The 20,217-nt window shown below is 41.3% G+C and overlaps 2 protein-coding genes across 9 annotated transcripts; one reads left to right on the top strand and one right to left on the bottom strand.

The window, feature by feature from the left end:
• The first annotated feature begins 439 nt into the window (after positions 1-439).
• On the top strand, positions 440-5,482 carry tchp (trichoplein, keratin filament binding). Of its 4 annotated transcripts, XM_034541647.1 has the most exons (15): positions 465-619; positions 912-1,103; positions 1,378-1,467; positions 1,925-2,135; positions 2,237-2,293; positions 2,599-2,667; positions 3,264-3,437; positions 3,519-3,631; positions 3,729-3,795; positions 3,896-4,068; positions 4,159-4,240; positions 4,341-4,526; positions 4,695-4,838; positions 4,926-4,986; positions 5,253-5,481. In XM_034541647.1, the coding sequence occupies exons 3-14, from the start codon at positions 1,463-1,465 to the stop codon at positions 4,956-4,958; spliced, it is 1,314 nt and encodes a 437-aa protein (XP_034397538.1). In that variant the 5' UTR covers positions 465-619; positions 912-1,103; positions 1,378-1,462; the 3' UTR covers positions 4,959-4,986; positions 5,253-5,481. The 4 variants fall into 4 exon arrangements, with proteins under 4 accessions (XP_034397534.1, XP_034397535.1, XP_034397538.1 ...); XM_034541644.1 differs by lacking the exon at positions 1,378-1,467 and having other exon boundaries at positions 457-619; positions 5,253-5,435; XM_034541645.1 differs by having other exon boundaries at positions 4,926-5,481.
• Positions 5,483-5,505: 23 nt separating this feature from the next.
• On the bottom strand, positions 5,506-20,175 carry git2a (G protein-coupled receptor kinase interacting ArfGAP 2a). Of its 5 annotated transcripts, none has more exons than XM_034541637.1 (20): positions 19,702-20,175; positions 17,224-17,357; positions 16,757-16,869; positions 16,507-16,612; positions 16,304-16,390; positions 16,078-16,208; positions 15,789-15,883; positions 15,409-15,454; positions 14,906-14,957; positions 14,747-14,819; positions 13,521-13,618; positions 13,293-13,404; positions 13,052-13,194; positions 12,816-12,965; positions 11,060-11,308; positions 10,083-10,172; positions 8,477-8,559; positions 8,145-8,336; positions 7,226-7,289; positions 5,506-6,868 (listed from the first exon to the last, which is right to left on the bottom strand). In XM_034541637.1, exons 1-20 carry the CDS (start codon positions 19,751-19,753, stop codon positions 6,656-6,658), a joined length of 2,283 nt encoding a protein of 760 aa, XP_034397528.1. In that variant the 5' UTR covers positions 19,754-20,175; the 3' UTR covers positions 5,506-6,655. The 5 variants fall into 5 exon arrangements, with proteins under 5 accessions (XP_034397528.1, XP_034397529.1, XP_034397530.1 ...); XM_034541638.1 differs by lacking the exon at positions 10,083-10,172 and adding an exon at positions 7,757-7,891; XM_034541639.1 differs by lacking the exon at positions 12,816-12,965 and having other exon boundaries at positions 14,906-14,954.
• Positions 20,176-20,217: the final 42 nt, after the last annotated feature.

Here is a 20,217-nt window from a genome sequence, read left to right as displayed (position 1 = left end):
ACGGATTCTGCGGAACATCTTGAAGTGTTCAATTACACTGTTGGTAGCATGATCATTTGACTCAATTTGCTATTTAGTTCCACTTCATTAATATATGTATTTTATTAAGTATTTCATTTCATTCTGTAGTCAGCGATTTATTTTAACAACAATAATAATAACACTAATACTAACTGATAGATGTTGGCGATATTGCCAGAGTTTTAATTGTGAATCAAAAATCAATGGCGAAGTACATTATCAAATGTCATTACGGCTTTATTTTCCCAGTAGACGAGTAACGTCTGCGTTGTCTTTAAAATAAAACTGTCTATTCAACAAACGGTCATAAAAGAAAATAAAGTAGTACGTATATTGATAGGATTTATTTCAAATATAAAATGGGTACGCCGATATTTGGCGAAAAGGCGTTTCGCGTTTTCATTCAACCGTAGACCATTTTGACCTTTCCTTCATGCCGTAGCGTGGGAGTAACTAGGAAGCGTCTGGGTAACTAATGGAAACTGTAGGATTCACTCCATGGATTGAATACTTGAATAACGGAAATGTGTCTGCGTAGTAATGCAACACGTAGACTGCTTTGAACACACATCGAGATAAAGCGACTCAGCTCTAAAAGGTAAGCACGTATTATTATCGATGAAATGGTCCTGACGTGTTGCTGGCTGCTAGTGAGAGCGGTCACGTTAGCGTCTTGTTTAGCGTTACCGTTTTGATGTTCCTTTATTGGCCTCAGCTGGCTACATAATAAACGATATGGCCCATTACATGTGACACTTTCTGTTTTCTGAATGCATATGCCTCGACTTCAGGTTACCAATGTCGGCCAGGTCGCGTTACTAATGAACAACACATCAAGTGTGCTGAGGTGGCTTCTTCTTCTCCTCATGTATGTTAATCATGTGATTCAGGTCAATGGCTCTACCCCTCTCGGCCCACGTGCCCAATCGATCCCGGGTGCTGGCCGGACAGCTGGCCCGGCAGCGGGAGCAGGAGGCCCGGTGTCGACAGCAGTGGGAGCTGCACGCCCAGTACTTCCGGGAGCAGGGCGTCCGCAGCCAGAGACAGGCGGCTTGGAGCTCGAGCCAGTCCTACCAGCAGAGGTGACTATGCACCACTGGACTGGACTCACTCCGCTGTCTCTACTCATTTCATTCCAGACATCTCTGCTACAGTAGGCGGTAAAACAAAGCAATGCAGGCCAAGACCAGTGCTTCAAAGTGTCTTGTGTTTTGTGTTTAATGTTTATGTTTATTTTTATGATTGCCAAGGGGCTTCAACAGCCCCTCACTAGACTAGATATTTAAGTAATAAATATAAGGTGTATGTAACGTTTAAAGAGAGACCGGGATCTACAAAGTTAGATTTTTCTCTCAGGACCTGACTAATCTGCTGTGTAAGCTTGGCCACATGAAGGAAGGTGTTCAGGGAAATACTATTATCATCATCATCATCATCATATATGTGGTGAGAGATCAATCAATTGTCTATACATCAAATGTCAAAATACACATTTTTAAACACACGTGTGAATAGTATTCACACGTATTGCTCCGTGACTTGTAATAACGTAACATAGATAGAACATTCGTAAGTAGTAAGTCATACAGTAATGTATATTCATGACTACCAGCATTAATAATCATTCCACTGTGAAATATTATAGTAATAGAGTTTTGATGATATTCACCAAGAGCAAGAGTCAATGCGTCTTTTTCAATGTTTAGTTTTGGACTCTGTAACTAAATATCAGTGTGTCTCCCCATAAATATATGTAACCTCACATAAATGTGCTATATGGTGTTTGTAAATATGTATTCTGTGTTCTGTCTTCTAGTATGTCTGCTGAACCCCTGTTGGTTTCAGCAGTCAAATGAGAGAAAATTAAGCCAGAACTAAAGTCTCCTTTCCTCCGTTGTGTCAGTATGTCGGCATACCATAAACAGAGACTGGAGGAGGAAAAGAAGGCCAGCCTAGAGCAGCGCAGGAATCGGCTCAGGGCCATGCTTCAAGAGGAGCAAGACGGGCTGGAGGCGGAGCTGAGGGAAGTCGTTCCTGACAGGAGCACATTGGAAAGTCAGCTGGTGCAAAAGAATGCAGAGCTTCGTACAGCAAGAGAGGAAAGAAGAAAAAAGGTAGTTTTACTTAAATTAAATGAATTTGCTGTATCAGTACTGATTATGGTGCTCTGCTATAAGTGTATAATCCTTGTTATTTCTCTTATTTTTATCCCTAGCTTGCACAAGAGCTGCTAAGGGAGCATTGGAAGAAAAACACCACAGAGTTGCGAGAGGTAGCTAGGTTTCAACTATTAATGGAAAAAAGCAACAAGTTGCCAAACCTTTGACTTCAAAGTCTCACTGTTGATGAAGTGATAAATGGACTCAGGAATCCTGTAACCATCCTCAGTGTCTGAAGAGTTCTGCAAGAGGAGAAAACAGACACTTTTTGTGAAGACGTCCACTTGATCTGGAAACTAATAGGGCTTGTGATGCAGCTATTCTATGACTTTCTGTTAACCTGAGTCCAGTGTTGACCTAAGAATACAATGTTCATCAGTATCTCTGGTGTCTCTATGTCCTTTCAATCTGTCCACAGGTCGAGTCAGCATTACATAAAGATCATGTTGTCAGCCAATGGCAGGAGCAGATATCTGAGAAGAAACAGGTAAGACTTCCATTACAGCTATGAGACAACATAGTTCATTGTCTTTTTATTCAAGTGTTTTGATAACTTTATATAAATGACAAGTGTTTTTGAACTGTAGCTCCTTGTTGTGAGTGGCCTAAGGGATCTCCAACTCACAACAAGGGCCGACAGGTCAAAGCTCTTATTATTAACACAGAAAACGGACTTTCCCATTCATCTCAACATGTTATTTATGTGCCATTGCAAAAAAGTGAGCGACGTAACGGCACTGTACATTTCTATGGTCGGTTTACAGTGCTGTGCATCATTTTCCTTTGATAGTCCATGGCAAATGTCCTTTCTACTCTCTTTCTATGGTTATTTCTCAATTGTACTCAATGTGTAGAAATTGCTCTCCAGTACATTTAAGCGACACACTGGTTGTTAAACCTTTTCATTATCCTTTTAGGTGACTCATTATTTATGTAACAGATTCATGCTTAATTAAACAGTGCTCATGTCATCTTTGAGCACAGTATCAAGTCTGAAATCTACTCGCGTTAATCTGCTCAACATGGTACATAATTAAGAAAGTTAGACACCTACTGTAAGTGACCATCTCTCCAAACATGTAGCAGGAAGTGGCAGAGCAGGACAAGAAGAGACGCTTTGAAAATGAGTACGAGAGGACCCGAAAAGAGGCTCTGGGGAGGTTGAAGCAAGCTGAGGAGAAAAAGAACGTAGAGGAGCTGAAGAGGGCGGAGGAACTTCGCAAACAGATGGAAGAACTGAAGCTGAGGGAAGAGGAGGTATTTAGAACTTGGACAAATTATTTTTGCTTGGAAAAATGATCACAGATATGTTTTTTTTAAGCTTCGTTTCTCTTTTAGGCGACTCGCTTGAAGAAGGAGCAGGAAGCTCTGTTAGTCAAACAATGGGAGCTGGAGAAGATGGAGGAGGAAAGGAGGAAGGTGGAGGAAAGACGGAAGAAGACCGAGATGGGGTAAGGGAAGCTCTTTATGTAGATTACTTCAAGTGAAAATGAATATGATATTTCTTTCTCGTAAGTCATTGGTTTCATTGGGTTTGTGTTGCTCCAGGCATTTCTTGATCCGGCAATATCGTGCTCAGCTGAAGAGGAGAGCCCAGCAAGTGCAGGAGGAACTGGTTGGTCTACTTCACCCACTTTTGTTACAGTATATATCACTCCATGTAATCCAACTTGACTGGCTTTAACGCCTTCCTCTATGTCATCTGTGGCCACCAGGAGGCCGACCGTAAGATCTTGGCTGCCTTGCTAGAAGGACAGCAGGTGGACAGGAGGATGGAGACTGCTCGAAGGGAAAGGGCCATCGCTGATGCTGCCTGGATGAAACGTGTGATTGAAGAGCAGCTTCAGTTGGAGCAGGAGAGGGAGGCCGAGTTTGAGATCCTACACAGGTCAGTACCAAGACTCACCAAGCTCTGACTCTGCATGGAGGGACTCCCGCTTCTCCTCAAATACAAACCAATGCATCTCATCCATTTCAGAGAAGAAGCTCAACATGTGTGGGAGAAACGAGAAGCACAGTGGGAGAAGGAGAGGAAAGCCAGAGAACGGCTCATGCAAGAGGTGAATTTTTTCAAATTAAGAGGAAACTCTATTTGAACATCATTTAAAAGATGTGACTATTTAACAACTCTCCTATCTTCTACTTCTTCTTCTTGGAAAGGTACTTTTGGGCAGACAGCAGCAGCTAGAGCTTACGATGCAAAAGAACAGAGAGGCTCAGGAGGAGTCCTTGAGGAGAAGAGAACAACTGATCCAGGAGCTGGAGCTGGAGAGGGAGACCAGGCGCCAGGAGGAGCAGCAAGAAGAGGGGCTTAGGACGGCACGGATGCAAGAGATAAATGCTCAGGTTGGCACAGAGTGCAGTGGTTTATGTTTTCATAGCACTTTTGGACCCACACAGCAGAATTAATATTTAAGAAACATTAACAGGCATTTCAACCCACAGCACAGGATCAGATTATATGCTTTGTATAATTAAACGGTGTAAACAAGTGTTTCTGTACATCTACTGTAGGTGGAGCAGCAGCGCCAAGAGAAGTGGGAGGAGCAGTGCAGGAAAGAGCAGGAAGAGGAGGAGGACAGGGAGGCCCTTCAAATTCAGGAGGAGGAGCTGAGGCTGGAGATGCAGAGGATGGCCAAAAAAGGGTACCAGGAGAAGGTAAAAGATGAGTCAAGTTGAACGTTAGCTTTCCAAGGTCCAAAATGCTCTTTAATGTTGAAATACGCTTGAAACTGTCCCTTTCAGATTCACAGCAGACCTCGATCAGCATGGACATGAGCAACCTGCCTGAAGTCAAGACAGAATTGTGAGATGTGTATTTTTGTACCTGTAAATCAACTTTAACAGTTTTGCGATTTTTCCAAGTGTGTCTTAAGACAAAACTTGCATGCCTATATGTGGATTGCAACAGTTAGTGGTCCCCTTAATTGTTCCTCCTGAGACTCCTTCCTACAGCAAGTCAAAGTATCTTATAGACAAAATCCACAGTCCTCATTCAATGAAAACATTTCAACCTTTATCAAACCAAGTTGGGATGTTTTCTTTCAATATTGTTTTCTTGCTGAGCCACAGGGACGAGACAAACACAAGGAGAACCATTTGAAGTCAAGGACTGTGAATTTAGTCTCACAACTTACACACCGTATCCTTTTTAACTAATGATGCAATGATGTAGGTTATGAGGTCCTATTAGCCATCCTTATGTTAATAATTTTATCTTGCATATGTATGGATTTGTTTTGCACTTTTTTCTTTAGCTATATTTTTCTATCCTGAATTTGTAGATTAAATAAAACTATTTAAATCTAATAACTTCATTTGTTGTTGTATTCAAACAATGCAAAGTTAAACTAGATACATTCATCATCTGGCAAATCACAACAGGCTATATTTATAAATTAAATTTATTTAGAAAATAATTACTTTTCCGAAGTGCAACATAACAGCTGCATCACATGTATCCCTGCACTCCGGTCAAGTACAGAGGGACATTACCTAAAAACCTTTCAAAATGGCAATAAACTCTGAAACACTTGGTGAGGATGAATACGAGAGACGTCAAGACTTCTATCCCATATGTTGCACATTAAATACAGAACTAGCAGCAATGGAAGAAAGCACAACAAACCAGAACATACACACACAGTATGGCTATTAGCTCTAAATATCTTGTAACATCACCAACACTGCAATGGCACACACGACCGCAGAACACAGTGCAGTGTGAAGGAACACCAGATCATTTGAACTTAATACCACAACATCTTGGTGCTGGTGAAGAATACAACTTGGCCCCTGAACAAGCGTTATTTGCATTCGCTGAATTGACAAATGGGCACACATAACTGAGACTGATTTCACTTTGAAAGGGACAAACCATATGATAAACCACATGAATAGCTTTTTTGATGCAACAAACATTTGCATTGCAGAGCAACAATGTGTGCAATAATGAAGTTTCAGACATAATGGTAAATTTGTTCGACCATTTGTTTGAGATATACTTCACAGTATGATGATGCTTACAGTGCTTTTAATGAGGACGCACCTTTAGCCACAAGAGTGTTAGCCATAGCATTTTTTGCTTTCCAGCATCCGTTTCTGGCTTTGGACATTAGCCAATCTCATCATGTGGATTTACTGTACTGTGCTTAATTTATTCTCTCAATTATAGGTATTTACATTATGGACTGATTACATTTGATTCATAACTAAGAGAGGTCTACTCGTAATCTATGAACCATGACAGTCCCCAGGCCGGCTGCTTGATTTAACACGATTCGTAGAAGTTATTATTTTATCTTAAGAGAAATTGCGCTGTTACAACAGCGAAGTAAAGTTGCTTTATTTTCCTTTTACACTCCGATGTATTTATGTATTCATAAATTTAAAAAAATGATGCATGCATATACTGCTAATACCCCAAAAAATCATTACAAAATATATTTAAAAACTAATCTGAGATGCTGACAGCGTTAGTTGGTGTTCTCCTTTGTGGTGATGGTGACAAGCTGCTTGGCTGCCTTGGCAATGTCATAAGCACATTGGATGACCTGCTGGGTGACCAGCTGCATGTCCGGAGCCGGGCAGCCCTCGGAAGGCAACGCCTTCCTGCACTCGCTCTGAAGCCGGTACGCGCTGGAGGTCAACAAGCGCAGAGAGCCTCTCACAGTCTCTGAGCGTGGCTTCTGCAGAGGAAGGTTCAAATATCTTAATACGAATGTCAACAGATTTGTGCAAAGAGATGCGATATAGAGATTTGGTTCTATGCGATATAGAACCAAATTGACCTCTGCTGGCTTGAACCTGGACAGAAACCACTATGGTTTGTCTACCGTGCTCTCTCTCTCTCCTTTTAACACACTGAGTTTAAGACACAAGAACATGTACATTTAGGTGCAAATCATTGCTATTTGATTTAATAAAGAAACAAGTAAAATAATACATGATATATGCTTGTGATACCTTCATAATACATTTAAATAACTATATGGCTGACTGATCCGTTCTCTCAAAGCAAAATATCTACTAACTTGTTTCCATACCTTGGGAAAGAGGGCAGCCATTTCTGTTACAGCCACATGTATTCTTTCTGAACAGGGTATAAAGCTGTGAGGAGGAGAAAAGATTCGAATTCAGCATACTGTCATGTCCAGTCATACAAATCTCAGAACTATTGAACATGGATAACATATAAATTAACCAAAAGCGTTTACATGCAAGACACTACTTACTATATAGTCTTCTCACCACACCGTGCGTTATCATCAACAGAACATGCCATTTGTTGCACACATGTTTAGCATTGTAAGAAGAAGGCAGTTTTACTCCATAGCACATTTTTTATGGCAACAGTCGAAACGTCAACCTAAAAAATGTGTTCAATAAAATGTACCTATATATCAAAAGCAAGTCAGTGCATAGATGTCACTTAACTTTGCATCAATTAAGTGAAGCACATTCAAGGTCAACACATTGAAGCAGAAGAGACAGCTTGTTAGCAGGTGAAGCAGAAACTGTGTGAGGGAGAGGAAAATCAAACTGTGCCTGGGAGGCAGGGACAGAGGCCAGAGTACCAGGAGGCGGGGTCAGGGGCTCGCTGGCTGAGCGGCTGAAGGGGAGGGGGGGCCTTCTCGGCCCAGGGCACCAGGGTGCTGAAACATCCCAGGCTGTGCCTGAGCCGGCGTACACCTTCACGCTCACATGGTCTGCTCGCAGGGTGAGGGACGGGCACATAGCGACACCAAAACCACATCATAACAGCGAAGCAGATTGGAAGGGGAATGAAGGGGAAGAGTGGCGATAACAAAGAAAAAGGGGAGATGATAAAAGATAAAAACAACTAAACACAACAGAATAATGATGCATGTAAGAGGAACTTCGGACTTAAAATGGAAGCGAGGAAATGAAAGCTAAAGAGCAGATCTTAAACTGATAGAGATCCCTTTCTCTTCTGATTCTGACCTGTCGTGTTTGTTCTCCTGAGCAGCTCGCAACAGCTCCTGAATATTCTTGGTGATCTGCTCCGTTTTGCGGATGACGTCCTCCGTGCTGGGAAGCAACGGGTCTGGCTCCATCTCCAGATCCTCCAGCTCTGGGATGGAGCTGCCCTCCCCCAGCCAGGCACTACTCCTCAGCCTCCCTCTCCTGCACATACTGCAGAGGGAGATTCGGGAAAAAAAAGCCCTGAATGCTTTTGCTCTAATGCTAAAACAGCACATTATTTATTTGATTGTTTTTAGGAGCCAGAAAACTGTCCTATTGTTTTTCACCATCATTTTGAGTGGTGCTCTTACCCCGAATCATCCATCTCTGATTCATTGAATGTGTTGTCATAGTCACTTTCCGGCATGCTGCTCTGCTTCTCTAACTTTGAGGCCTAGAGGGAAGAAAAGAGACACAAAATGATAAAGTACGTTATCCAAGACGTCCCATGTCACTGCCGATATAACCCGGAAACAGTTCTGGTGAAATCCCAATTTCAATGGTGGTCCACAAAAAACAAAAACATATATTGGGAAGGTGCATCTTGCCGTTTGTTGTATGTCAAATTGGAATATAAACAAGTAAAAGTGATGCAGATGACTCTGACTAAAATAAGCCAATACAGCTGTGAAGCAAGAGCACATAATCAATGTAAAGCATTCAATGGAGGATTAGTACAACACATTACACAGAGTTCATATAGTTTACTCACATCCGTATGACATAATCGCTAATGCGACCTGATGTTCTGCCCGTCCTCAGTGAAATGTGAAAAATGTTGAATTAAGGACGGACACACAAGCTTTAGTCATTCTCCAAACGTAAGAGACCACCCCATGCAGGGGTCATTGTTTGAGTGAGAAGTCAAGCTTCAGGTGAGTTTGTGATTTAAAGTGAATCCCACGCAGCACAACTAGTAAGTGACACAAAATAGGAACGCCTCATCTTCACACCGACAGTCATCGGAGACGTTCACTGGAACTAAGCTTCATGCAGATTCCCTTTCAGACTCAAAGCTAAATGTATTAACAGAAAGCGGAGACAAGTACACTCAAGCCACACCGGACCCTTTGTACATGTCTTTCAATCCATGTCCAAGAATCTAAAAATAATCCTCCTCTCATACACAGAACAAAAAGAAACGCAGCAATCATAAGATCGCCTCAGGAAATGTAATTTGCATATATATATATATATATATATATATATATATATATATATATATATTTAGATAAAACTTTGTGCTGCTGAACAGAAGATTCATCTTTTGAGATTGTTGACAACTCTCGGATCGCCATGTTGTTTGAGCGTCACTGGAAGAAGTGAGAGCATGCCGCTGGAAGCTCACAGTGCAAAAAAGCCAAGCAATTGTTAGAGACGGGGTTAAAACATGACCTCTCTTCATACTGTTAGAATGTTTGAAATCAAAAACACGAGTTCAACAGCTCAAGAGGGATCAAATTAAAATCTAACTATCGAATTTACACCGTTTGTTTCCTTTCTAAGAGGTTGTTTTGTGAAAAAATTAAACAAACACGACCATCAAACTTTATCAGTGAAACTTGTTCAACGTCGTCTGCTGCACAGGTTTGTGGAGCAGAGAAAGCAAGCGGTCAAATCAGCAGCTGTTGCATCACAAGCGCAACTTTCTGCTCAACGTTCGGCGGTGGGACGGAGGTCCGCCTTCATAAAACCAAACAACTCCAGTTGTTTAACAGCCTGTGAGGATGATGCTGATGAAGGCAGGTATCTGATGGTGAGGGCAGCTGGTGAAGGAGGCTCATGCAGCAGGGCTGGTAAGGAGTGTATGGCGGCCAGTGGTGAGGTGAGGGGGGGAGGGAGGAGGGGGGATTGAGATGGCTCCAAGTGGATCTGCTGAGTCCCACGAAATGTGGACCGAGTGAGGGTGTACTTAACCTTTTGAGCACTTTCGTCCTTCGACCAAGACAGGGTGGATGGAAATGAGGGGAGGGATGAAGAGGTGGTCACAAATGCGCCCCTTTCCGTCTAAAGACAGGGTTCAAATCACACTTTAAGGACACACATTTCTTAAACTAAACTGAAACAAACGAAAAGGTGAGATGAACGAGATGAGATCATGTTATGTCCCAATAGTTTCTTCAAGCCAGTGAGTCTTAACCGTAAATTGTATATTGAGAATTGACTTGGTGGAAAACTTTATATGTGCAAGGAACATGACCATTGAATCCGGGATTAGAAAAATCTATTTTGTTGGAAGGGATGATTTTAAGAAAAATAAAAAAAGTCATGCAGTTTTTGTTTTTTTCACGTAGCTCAGAATTATTTCCTTTTTGAACACCGCGTGCTGTAAGAATTATGACTGAAGAGCCTGGGAGTTAATCCATCAAGTGAAAAGTACAAGAAAATGATGATTCACAGGATCAAATTTGACTGTGTAAATATGGCGTTTAAATCAAAGAGTGAATCCAAACCGATGAGAAAGGTAAAGTGAGTTTGTGAAAGTATCATGCATTACAAAACACAGAGTATTTGTATGGTAGTTTTAATGCTTCATCAACATAAAACACAGTACAAACCTGCACAGTGTATCATAATAACAGCATCTCCTTACAGCTAAGTTTCACCTGACAAACAAGCAGCACTCCAGTAAACAGCAGATATAAGCAGATCAAATGGATCTGGACAAGATGAGATGTGACTGGCTGTGTCTAAATGCACGACATGGTGGTTTTGATGACTCCATCTTCGATGCTGCAAAAAACTACCCAGTGGCAAATGAGGAGGAAAAAACAATTAAAAAGAAAAGGCAGAGAGGAAGGTGTGCAGACAGGGTGAAGACATGAGGGAAAGTCAGGGAGACATGGCAGTGAAGAGGAAATGGCAACGGAGAGCAGGGAACAGGTCTTACTTACATGAGGTGGGAAGGGTTGCAGGGCGGGGAGACCCTCCTCTGGGTAGAGAGTTTCCCCTTTAGGGAGATAGGGCTTCAGGCCTGAGCCGGTCTCATACATAGACATGGGCCGACTGGCCCGCGCAGACTGCCGGCGTTTCAGGGCTGAGGGACTGGAGGGGTCGGGGTAGTTTGAAGCGCCGGGGATCTGATAGATATTGGTTGGGACGTGCCGTCTGAGAGAGGAGTTCTCGCTTTGCAGAGAGTGCAGCTGGAAGAGACGGTCAGCAATACACTAAGAGGTGCTCTCAGCAAAGCAAGCTGTGTTCCCTGTGTTCCCTGTGTTCCCTGCTCTATCTTCACACCACAATAGTTCAGCTTCTGTCCCATTGTTCCTAAAATATTCACATTATACTTTGACAGCCTACCACTCTCCACCTGCTTATAGTGATTGAATTCTGCCACGGCTTTCATTTGGCAGGAATACAACACATCTGTGTTATACTATAAAACTTGAGATTGTGTTATTACCATGATATAAAAAAGTCGACATTTGGACAACGCTCTCACAAAAATGTACAAAACCTGAAGCTGCTTCGATGATAATGACAGAAAGACAAACTTGTGTATGTGTATTCCATCAACCGCCTAAAAATCATGGTTTTGTATTTGAGAGGGACTGGTTCTTGGTCTAAAAAATGTAATACAAAAAGCAAAGCAAGTGATAAGCAAGCAAAAGATTGTCGCAGAGGTAAGCAACACAGGTGCAGTTCAGGTCAAAGATGCAGATGGAATAACTCAAGAGTTATGAGAGGATGCGATCTGGTGTACTGGTCAGATATGGTTTGGGTATTAAACCTCAGCCACAATGACTGACTGACTATGTTTGGTAAAGGCTGACATTCAAATTAAAGTTGAAACATATACAATATGTCCCGTTTTCTCCAGCCTGTGGTTGTTAAAGTGAATCTTTTCAGCTACACAAAGCCAGATCACATCATCAAATAGGAAAATTAACCTCACTGACAATTGTACACAATAAAAAAACCATAACATGCTTACACATCTATAAATGATCATTTTCAAAATAGTTTGGTTTTCAGCAGGATATAGGTTGAAGCACATTGCATACATGTGTGCAGAATCTCAAACTTAACATCGTCATGTCTATAAATCAGCAGTTTGGTGTAACAGAGTAACAATATTCCAGGTTTGTGTCAGCTGAGGAGTATGCTTTCTATGACACTTCTATGAAATGTGACCACTTAGACAACACATCAAACAATGAATCCACATGTATTAAAAGGCTGTTACCAAAAACAACAGCTGGAAATCATCCAAAAAACAGTCTACACAGAAAACACAGTATATGTGATGAAGCAAGGCACACACATACAATTTCAGTTAGTTACTATGAAGGGATTAAAAAACAATGTTGATTACTTCATGCTTTTTCTTAAAACATGCTTGTTAGTAACATTAGACAGTACCGATTTATTACAAAAGGAGGGCTACTGGTAAACTATTATTAACTGGAGAAAAGGTGCATTTCTTCCTCTCAAATCCAGAAAACAAACCAACAAAAAAAAAAAAATCTCCAATTTACATTCAAGCTTTGAAATCGAACATGCTGGCCAAAACAGAGGGTGGACCAGCAGGGCGTCACAGCCGAGAGCAATCACACTGGGCAGGAGAAGAGCTCTGCGGACCACTGTGGCCCCCCCCCCTCAGTCCGGCCCCCGGTGTTAGTGATCTTATTGGTGGAGCACGGTGGATACCTTTTTCTGCATCAGCCTCAGCTCATCGCTCAGGTTGTTGTTGGCTTTCATAAGGTGCTGGATCTTGGCTTCAGAGGCAGAGAGCGCGGTTTTCACCTCCATGTATTCATGCATGGTAATGGCTCCATCAGATAGGTCAGAGTCCAGACTCTGTTGGATAGAGGGGTTGAAAAGCAAACGGTGAAGGCATCTACAGTGAGACTTTCAGGGTTCAAATCTGTGTGATGCCACGATACCTTTGTTCGGTCTCCTTGACTCGAGGGGAGCTCGTGATCTGTGTCCTCATCAGACGCCACACTATCGTAGTCAGGCTGGTCATTTTCCTGGCTGTCACTGCAATGCCTGACAGCCACACTCTTCAGGATGAACTCCACATTGTCTGGATGGAAGGGACACAGAGTGAAATAGTGGTTTTATATCTGTGCTCCACTTCAGCACCAGGAGGATCTTGGAGTAACGTAACAATAAGATGCTGACCTTTGGGACTGGTTAGTGAATTCCCTTGTTGTCTGCGCTTAGCATCACTTAATATGTCAATCACAAGAGTTGCAAATTCATGTGCATTAAATCTTGCCAGCTTCTGTCTTCCCTAAAGAAGAAAAACAAAGTCACATCAGCAGTATGCGATCACTACATATCTTCAAATGAAGTGTGTGCAGTGGGAAACAATACAACATTTGCATGCGAGTTGTGAAGCTGACTCGCCTGGTTTCGTGTTGATGAATACTCTGGATTCACAGGAAGGAAAGGCACCACAGTCGTCTCCGTCACCAGAGTGCTGTGATTCTGTGTAGCCAACCACACTACGAGTAGAAGGGTAAGATTGATAGTACAGCTGCAAACCCAGTCGAGGATTTCAAGTGACAGTGGGCCCCATTCACCAACCAAAGGTTCTGTAACAATTTCCTACAAACGAGTGTAAACAAATCCCTCTCAAACGTAACTCGTGACCCACAATAACGTGTGTGATGGTGACTCAATCAGCAACCCCGCCCTCTGCCTGTATTTTATATTCTATTTTGGTGTGTTCGGGACATTTCTGGGCGTCAGCATTGAGCATTTGGATGTGAACGTGTAATCCACAGCCAATAAGTGGGGGATGCGTTCGCTGGTCAAACAACGACGCTCCGCCACACCCTAGATTTCTCCTTCAAACCCACCGACGCAGATTTCACAAAGATTCTGATATTGGGATTTGCTATAAAACAAGAACAGAATCTCCGCATAATCAAGAGCACACACTAAACAATTAGTTATTATGGTGTATAATATAGGATTCAATCATAGTTTTCAATATTTGACAAAGCATTATTGTATTTTAAAAATAAGAAAAACAATACACTTCAACATTGATCAAGTAAGAGCATTACATTCATCTTCTTTTTTTTTGTCACTTTCACACATATTGCCAGCCCTTTTTACATATGCAACCCTTTCACTACTTAAAATAACTTAAAATGTCATACAAAATAGTTATCATACCTCAGTTCTTTGTGTTTATCACCTTATTTATAAAAAAAAATGTAATTGTAATTTGCAAAGTGAATTCATATCTGCTGTGAATACAGTTAGGAAGAAAAATAAACGTCCTTTCAAAGATCAACTAGATCACAAAATGTTAAAGCATGGAAATGAATAAATAGTGCATTGTTTGGTTTGTAATAATACGAATGATTTACAATTCTTATAGCTCTCTTCTGTAGCGTGAACATCTGAATAGTGTAGGTTTTATATGGGTTTCCTTTCACACAGTACTTAATATATGGAACTACAAGAACAATACAGTATATATAGTGATATTCAAGAAATCTTCTATAGTAAGTCATATTGCAATGGTTTTTGACACTTTTTCACAATTTTTACATTATGTATATGTGGTGAAGAGCTGCCAGTACAAATATCTTCTCTTTTACTGGATAATTCTACTTTACCTGCATCAGTCTCTCGTCTGTCCACCTCATCGTACACATCCATGGCCAGCTCCTCAAATAAATGATTACTGAGCTGCATGAAAACACATAAATGACACTTAGTTAGACTTAAGTAAGGAGAGAAAAGATACCTCAGTGAAACTCTGCAAAAACACTTACAGACTGCAGTTTCTTCTTTGCTGCCTTGGCCAGTTCTGATAAATCTAAACTGCTGCAAACAGAGCATAACTTTCATAAACACATGCTGGTGAACTGCTAGGTCGACATCATGCACACTCCATTCAAGTAATACTTACATGTTCCTTATCCATCCAAAGAGAGCAGTACAAAAAGGTCAAATGTGTCATTTAAATTGAAAAAGAAAACTGGTTGTTTTACAGTGGCTGTTCTGCTCGTTTTAAAATGTTTAACAATAATAACATTATTTGCCTCAATTACGGATTGTTTGGGTATGCCAGCTACTTCTCTGGGTCTGTATCCTTTCACACTGATAGTAGACACTGCTGCGTTCTCAACAGCATGTCAGAACAGGCCTCAGAGCAAAAGTACAACCATAAACAACTGCCACAGCGGCTCGCTCGGTTGGCTTACATCAAATTCACGTAGACACATCACTTCATATTCACGTGCATCATGTTGACTAACAGCTGGTCTTATCTTACCTGTCAGCCAATTGTGGAACAATGAAGTGCTGGCTATTTTTATGATCTGAAAGGAACAACAAGTATGTTCTGGATGACTGCCAAACACATCATCGATAGGTATGGGAAACAAACACTTCATATTAAGCATGATTTAAATCTAGTATATAATCAAGTACATTTAAAACAATGAGCAGTTGTTTTTATCTGCTTCGAGTACCACATGAGTGAGATTTATCCTCACGTATCATTTATTTTGTCAATCACAGACAAGTGTACCATGAAATACTCCGTCACTCATTGTAGTGCCTTAATTGTCAAAAATATCTTTCACTCCAACCAAACATGCACATATTCTTTGGCCTGTCATTTAAATAACAGATCTCTTCCTCAAGGCCTACCTGGCTTTCTCCCACACAGATAGAACGCCAGTCGATCAGTTAGTTCATACTGAATTTCCACCAATCTATCTGCCAGGTCATGGTGGCCAGCTTCCCTACAAAGGCACATTTTAAAAAGAAAATTGCATACTTCAAAAAGTGAAATTAAAGACCCATAATATTTTGTGCTTGAACTATAAAGTACTCCAGGAGGACCCACTTGCAAAAAAGAGAGTTCACCTCTCAATGGGATTTTCCTGGTTAATGTTAAACAAATACATAACAAATAAAACTATTTAAAATAACTAACCTTGCATAGTCAATGGGAGTTTTGCCATTGCTGTCCGGGGCTCCAGGATCTGCTCCATAAACCGTTAATAGTTCCGCCTGAGACACTTGTCCTGCTTTTGCAGCTACATGCAAGGGCGTGTTTCCTTTTTCCTAGAGGCACAGGGCAAACCATTATGGTCTAAAATTAACAGAAAAGTAAATGCAAAGAGGACAATTCTGGTTTAAATACAGCAAATTAATCTTACTGGGTGAAAAAAATTTGCTTGTGCTCCCAGGGATAGCAACCGGAGACAAGTCTCGAGGTTCCCGGTGCGTACACTAGAATGAAGTTGCTGGAAAAAACAACAACAGACAATTACAAGGAATTGATGAGGCTTCAAAATAAATCTTTGTAGAAAAACATATTTCAGTTTTGTCTTGGTCACATTGAGCAGCCACTTCTCCTCACCTTGCTTAAATCCTTAGCTGTCGAGCTGTCGTCCTCCCGGCAAGGCATGCGGTGGACAAATGCCAGCATTTGATATTTGGCTTTTATAAACTCTGATTTGTTTGGACTTTTTGGGACACCATGAAACATAAAGGTTCAACCAGAACATAAGAAGCAATTAATACTAATACTGAATTTGGAAGTTCAACAGTCATCTTTGTGTTTCTCGAATTAACACCCGCATTAACATTTGCGAACAATAAGGACTCACTGCAGTTTGTCCTGAGGGTTGGCCTTGCGTTTCCCACTCATCACAGATGCAGGGTCCAGAAGAGAGTGCTCCCATATTGAATTTGCACCATTGCTGTATAAAGTCTGAACCATCTAGGATGAAATGTAAAAGAAACCTGTGAAATGTATCCCATTGATTTAAACTTAAGAATACTGACTGGTTTTAAACAGTTCCCTTCCTGAACAAACACTTTCTATATTTGCACAAAATCAATACAACTGTTGTCAACCGATTTATCCTGAGCAAAGACTGAGGCCTGCTGAATTCAAAACTGCAGTAATAGTGATTGTGTGCAAGGATAACGTGATCTCAAGGCATTTTTGGGAGCAACAAGTCAGCATATATAGCACATCAAATATTTAAAGAAGGCAATTGTACAGCTCAAAGCATTAAGACATGTAGCTTCATGCAAGCGAAGACTAATATAATTGTTTCCCTCTTCTGACCTGTAGCTGCGTAGGAGGCCATGGTGTGTGCGTCAGGTGACGGACTTGGGAGCTGTGTCTACCCAGACTTCGATGAACACTGCAGCACTCATCGCAAATCAACACACCCCTGTTGACGGAGGCCCAGCGAGGTTCTAAGAGAGGAGAAACAACCAGAGTTAAAACCATGACAGTGATCCAATTGATGAATCATTACTGATTAAAGATGTAATTTAAGGAGAAGCTAATTGTACAATATTGTATCACCCGTCTCTCACTGGTTTGATTTGCTCAAGCTTTATTTTAAATGTAACGTCATGCCCTGCTCCCTTCACGTTCAGTACCGTTATTTAAATAAACGGCATGCTAGGTCATAGCACCACCACTTCTCCTTTTTAAGTTCCTTACTGACTGCACCCGGAGAAACGCTTACTTATGGTGTCAAAAGGCAGGTGCTGAAAGGATAATACTGGCGGTGTTCTACATTTGTCGAAGAAAATAAGTAAATACTAAAAAGTATTGTATGCCTAATTATTATACAGTTCATTGTTCTGTGTTATAAAACTTCCATTCCAAAAATAAAAAAACTCAATCGCACAGCGAGCCACACCGTTGTATGAGGATGTATCATAATGAGATGAACTTGGGTATTGTAGTTAATCCCACAGAACCCACAGAACCAAATGTGTATTAAACCTTGGCTGAAAATAGTCAGTTAACACAACATAGGCCACACATTTTGCAAATATTCAGCCATAACCACAATCTAACTAGAAGGGAAGAATAAAAGACCTTTTCGACCCCAGATTTACGGGACGCCATGCATTGTGTAACAAGGAAATGAGGACTAGCAGTTGTAGCTTGAAGCACCTCGACTTTATTGTCAAGTAATAGACCAACTTCCTTTTTCAAAGCATTGCAAAAAAACAAACAGAATGCTTTCAATGATTTTGATGCTGCATATTCAGGAAATGCATGCACTCTGTCTCTCTTTCTCTGTGACCAAAATAAATGTTTACTTAACCTCGACCTGCTTAGCACACTTCATCTAATGCAAATGCCACAGAGTTGTGCCGTCTGCTGTTTACACAGAGACGCTTCTGACAGTGAACATCTCAAGACCGAAAATACTGTGAACCAAAATCATATGACACTTGGATAGCCGATAAACTGTTAAGCGGATTGGGTGGCTGGCACTGTGACTGCTTAGCAGCAGCTGAGGTGTAGGACAACAGCTGCAGGGGTTGCTGGTCAAATTCTGCTATCCAGTGTTCAGAGTCTCCTCCTTTCTCTCCACCAAGACTTGAGAGTTGGTGCTGACATGCCTCTTTTACCCTTTCCTCAACAAGTGTTGCTAAATTTAATACCATGTCTTGACTCTAAAAATATTCAATGCCAACAACTGGTAACAGTTGTATGGAAGGGCAACCCAGGCCAGCTGCTGAGGAGACCTGAGGGGTTTAACTAGCCTCAACAGGATAATAGACAAGGAACTAACACTAAAAAGTATTACTGAATATTTAGCATACTTGTAAAGTAAACAGCATAACATTTTCTTTATATTGGTTGCCCATTTCTAAAAACTATTAATGTTCCACTCTTACAGTGTATCACATGTTCTGTATATTGTGGTGCCACAATAGAAAAAAATATATTCTGCATTGAAAGCCTGCAGTCAATTTACTCAGTATCCTGTTTTGCTTCCTGTGCCTGCTGAAAAACATCACGTCATTTTTATATAAATGGGGCTGCTGAAAGTACCTTAAACACAATACAACTAGTCTAATACTTGTTTGGCTTTCACGGAAATGTTGAATTGTAAAACCTTAAATAACTTTTTCTCTCATCCCCAAAACTATTTACCGTTACATTATCAAACAGATACTAATCTGTTAACACAGACTGATATATAACCCTCCGATCACTAGACTTCACATACCACAGTGCAGTGATCTGACAAACGTTTTAAGTTTTTAGAATGGACCATTTTAATGTTTTGCAATATTATGATTCATTTTCGAAAGACACTTTATTTTTTTTAAGTTCAGTGGTGGAAAAACCACATTAGTCATTCCTCATCAACACAATTGGTTACATTCAGTCACACATTGTCAATATGGGATAGTCTTCTCTTTTACGAGCACTACCTCTATGTGCTGCACAAAAAGCCCCCTGACAGGAGAAAGTAACCGTAAGTAACACCCGCCTGATTATTTAAAGCAAGTAACACCGGATGGAAACAGTTAAAAACGACAGCTGCTTCAGGTCTAATTGCATCCTCAACCAGGGAGCTATAACGTTAGTAGCCTGTCAACCCAACCACAACTAAAGTACTCTTACATGTAGCTAACTCACTGGAAAGAAAAAAGCAGCATGGGCCACCACTGACGATCTGATTTTAAGTGCAAGCATTTGTCTCAACGTTACTCGAGGGACCACACCAGTGAATAACTAAGGGATAACGACTGAAACCTGCATGGGTGTTGTGGATTTGCTCACCTGGAACATTGCAGTCAGCGCAGAGCTCAGTGTTTCTCAGGCGTTTAGACATCCTTTCCTTTTCAAATGAGCCCAGTCTTAAGTCCGTTTCGTTGGTCTAACCATTGATTACTGTGGGATGCCTTCCGCGTTAGCTACAACTAGCTAATTAAAAACAACCTGAACAACGACCTGCCTGTTCATTAAACTGTTGCTCGCCTTTTTCTTTTTGGCTCGCGTTGGCGTTACAACCATTATAACGTTACCCCACGATAGTAAGGTGCTGCTCGTCTGCAAGTGAGCTGACCTAGCACCTCGTTAGCTAACTAGCCTGTTCCCGTTCGTCAGTTTACTCTGCAGTCTCTGCTTGACAACGACACGAGCAGCGCGAGCAGTCACCGTGGCAGCTTCGCAGCTGCGACTGCGACCTGCTATCACGGGCACTCTGTGCCCAGAGTTCGGCCATTCAGGAAATAAACGTCTCTCCCCGGCTCCCATAATATACACACCTCCTTGTCTCTTTCGTTTGAATTTGTA

This window comes from Cyclopterus lumpus, chromosome 9, assembly GCF_009769545.1.
Source record: "Cyclopterus lumpus isolate fCycLum1 chromosome 9, fCycLum1.pri, whole genome shotgun sequence".
Classification (NCBI taxonomy): domain Eukaryota; kingdom Metazoa; phylum Chordata; class Actinopteri; order Perciformes; family Cyclopteridae; genus Cyclopterus; species Cyclopterus lumpus.
Note: the sequence above shows the minus strand (reverse complement) of the source record. Positions and strands in the feature narration are given on the sequence as shown.

Coding starts and splice junctions, on each gene's coding strand:
- tchp (XM_034541643.1), top strand. CDS start 916: ATGGCTCTACCCCTCTCGGCCCACGTGCCCAATCGATCCCGGGTGCTG. Junction 4,527..4,694: donor TGCAAGAGATAAATGCTCAG/GTTGGCACAGAG, acceptor CATCTACTGTAG/GTGGAGCAGCAGCGCCAAGA. Junction 4,839..4,925: donor AAAAAGGGTACCAGGAGAAG/GTAAAAGATGAG, acceptor TGTCCCTTTCAG/ATTCACAGCAGACCTCGATC.
- git2a (XM_034541638.1), bottom strand. CDS start 19,753: ATGTCTAAACGCCTGAGAAACACTGAGCTCTGCGCTGACTGCAATGTT. Junction 13,619..14,746: donor CAGACGAGAGACTGATGCAG/GTAAAGTAGAAT, acceptor TTCTACTCGTAG/TGTGGTTGGCTACACAGAAT. Junction 13,405..13,520: donor ATTCATCAACACGAAACCAG/GCGAGTCAGCTT, acceptor TTTCTTCTTTAG/GGAAGACAGAAGCTGGCAAG.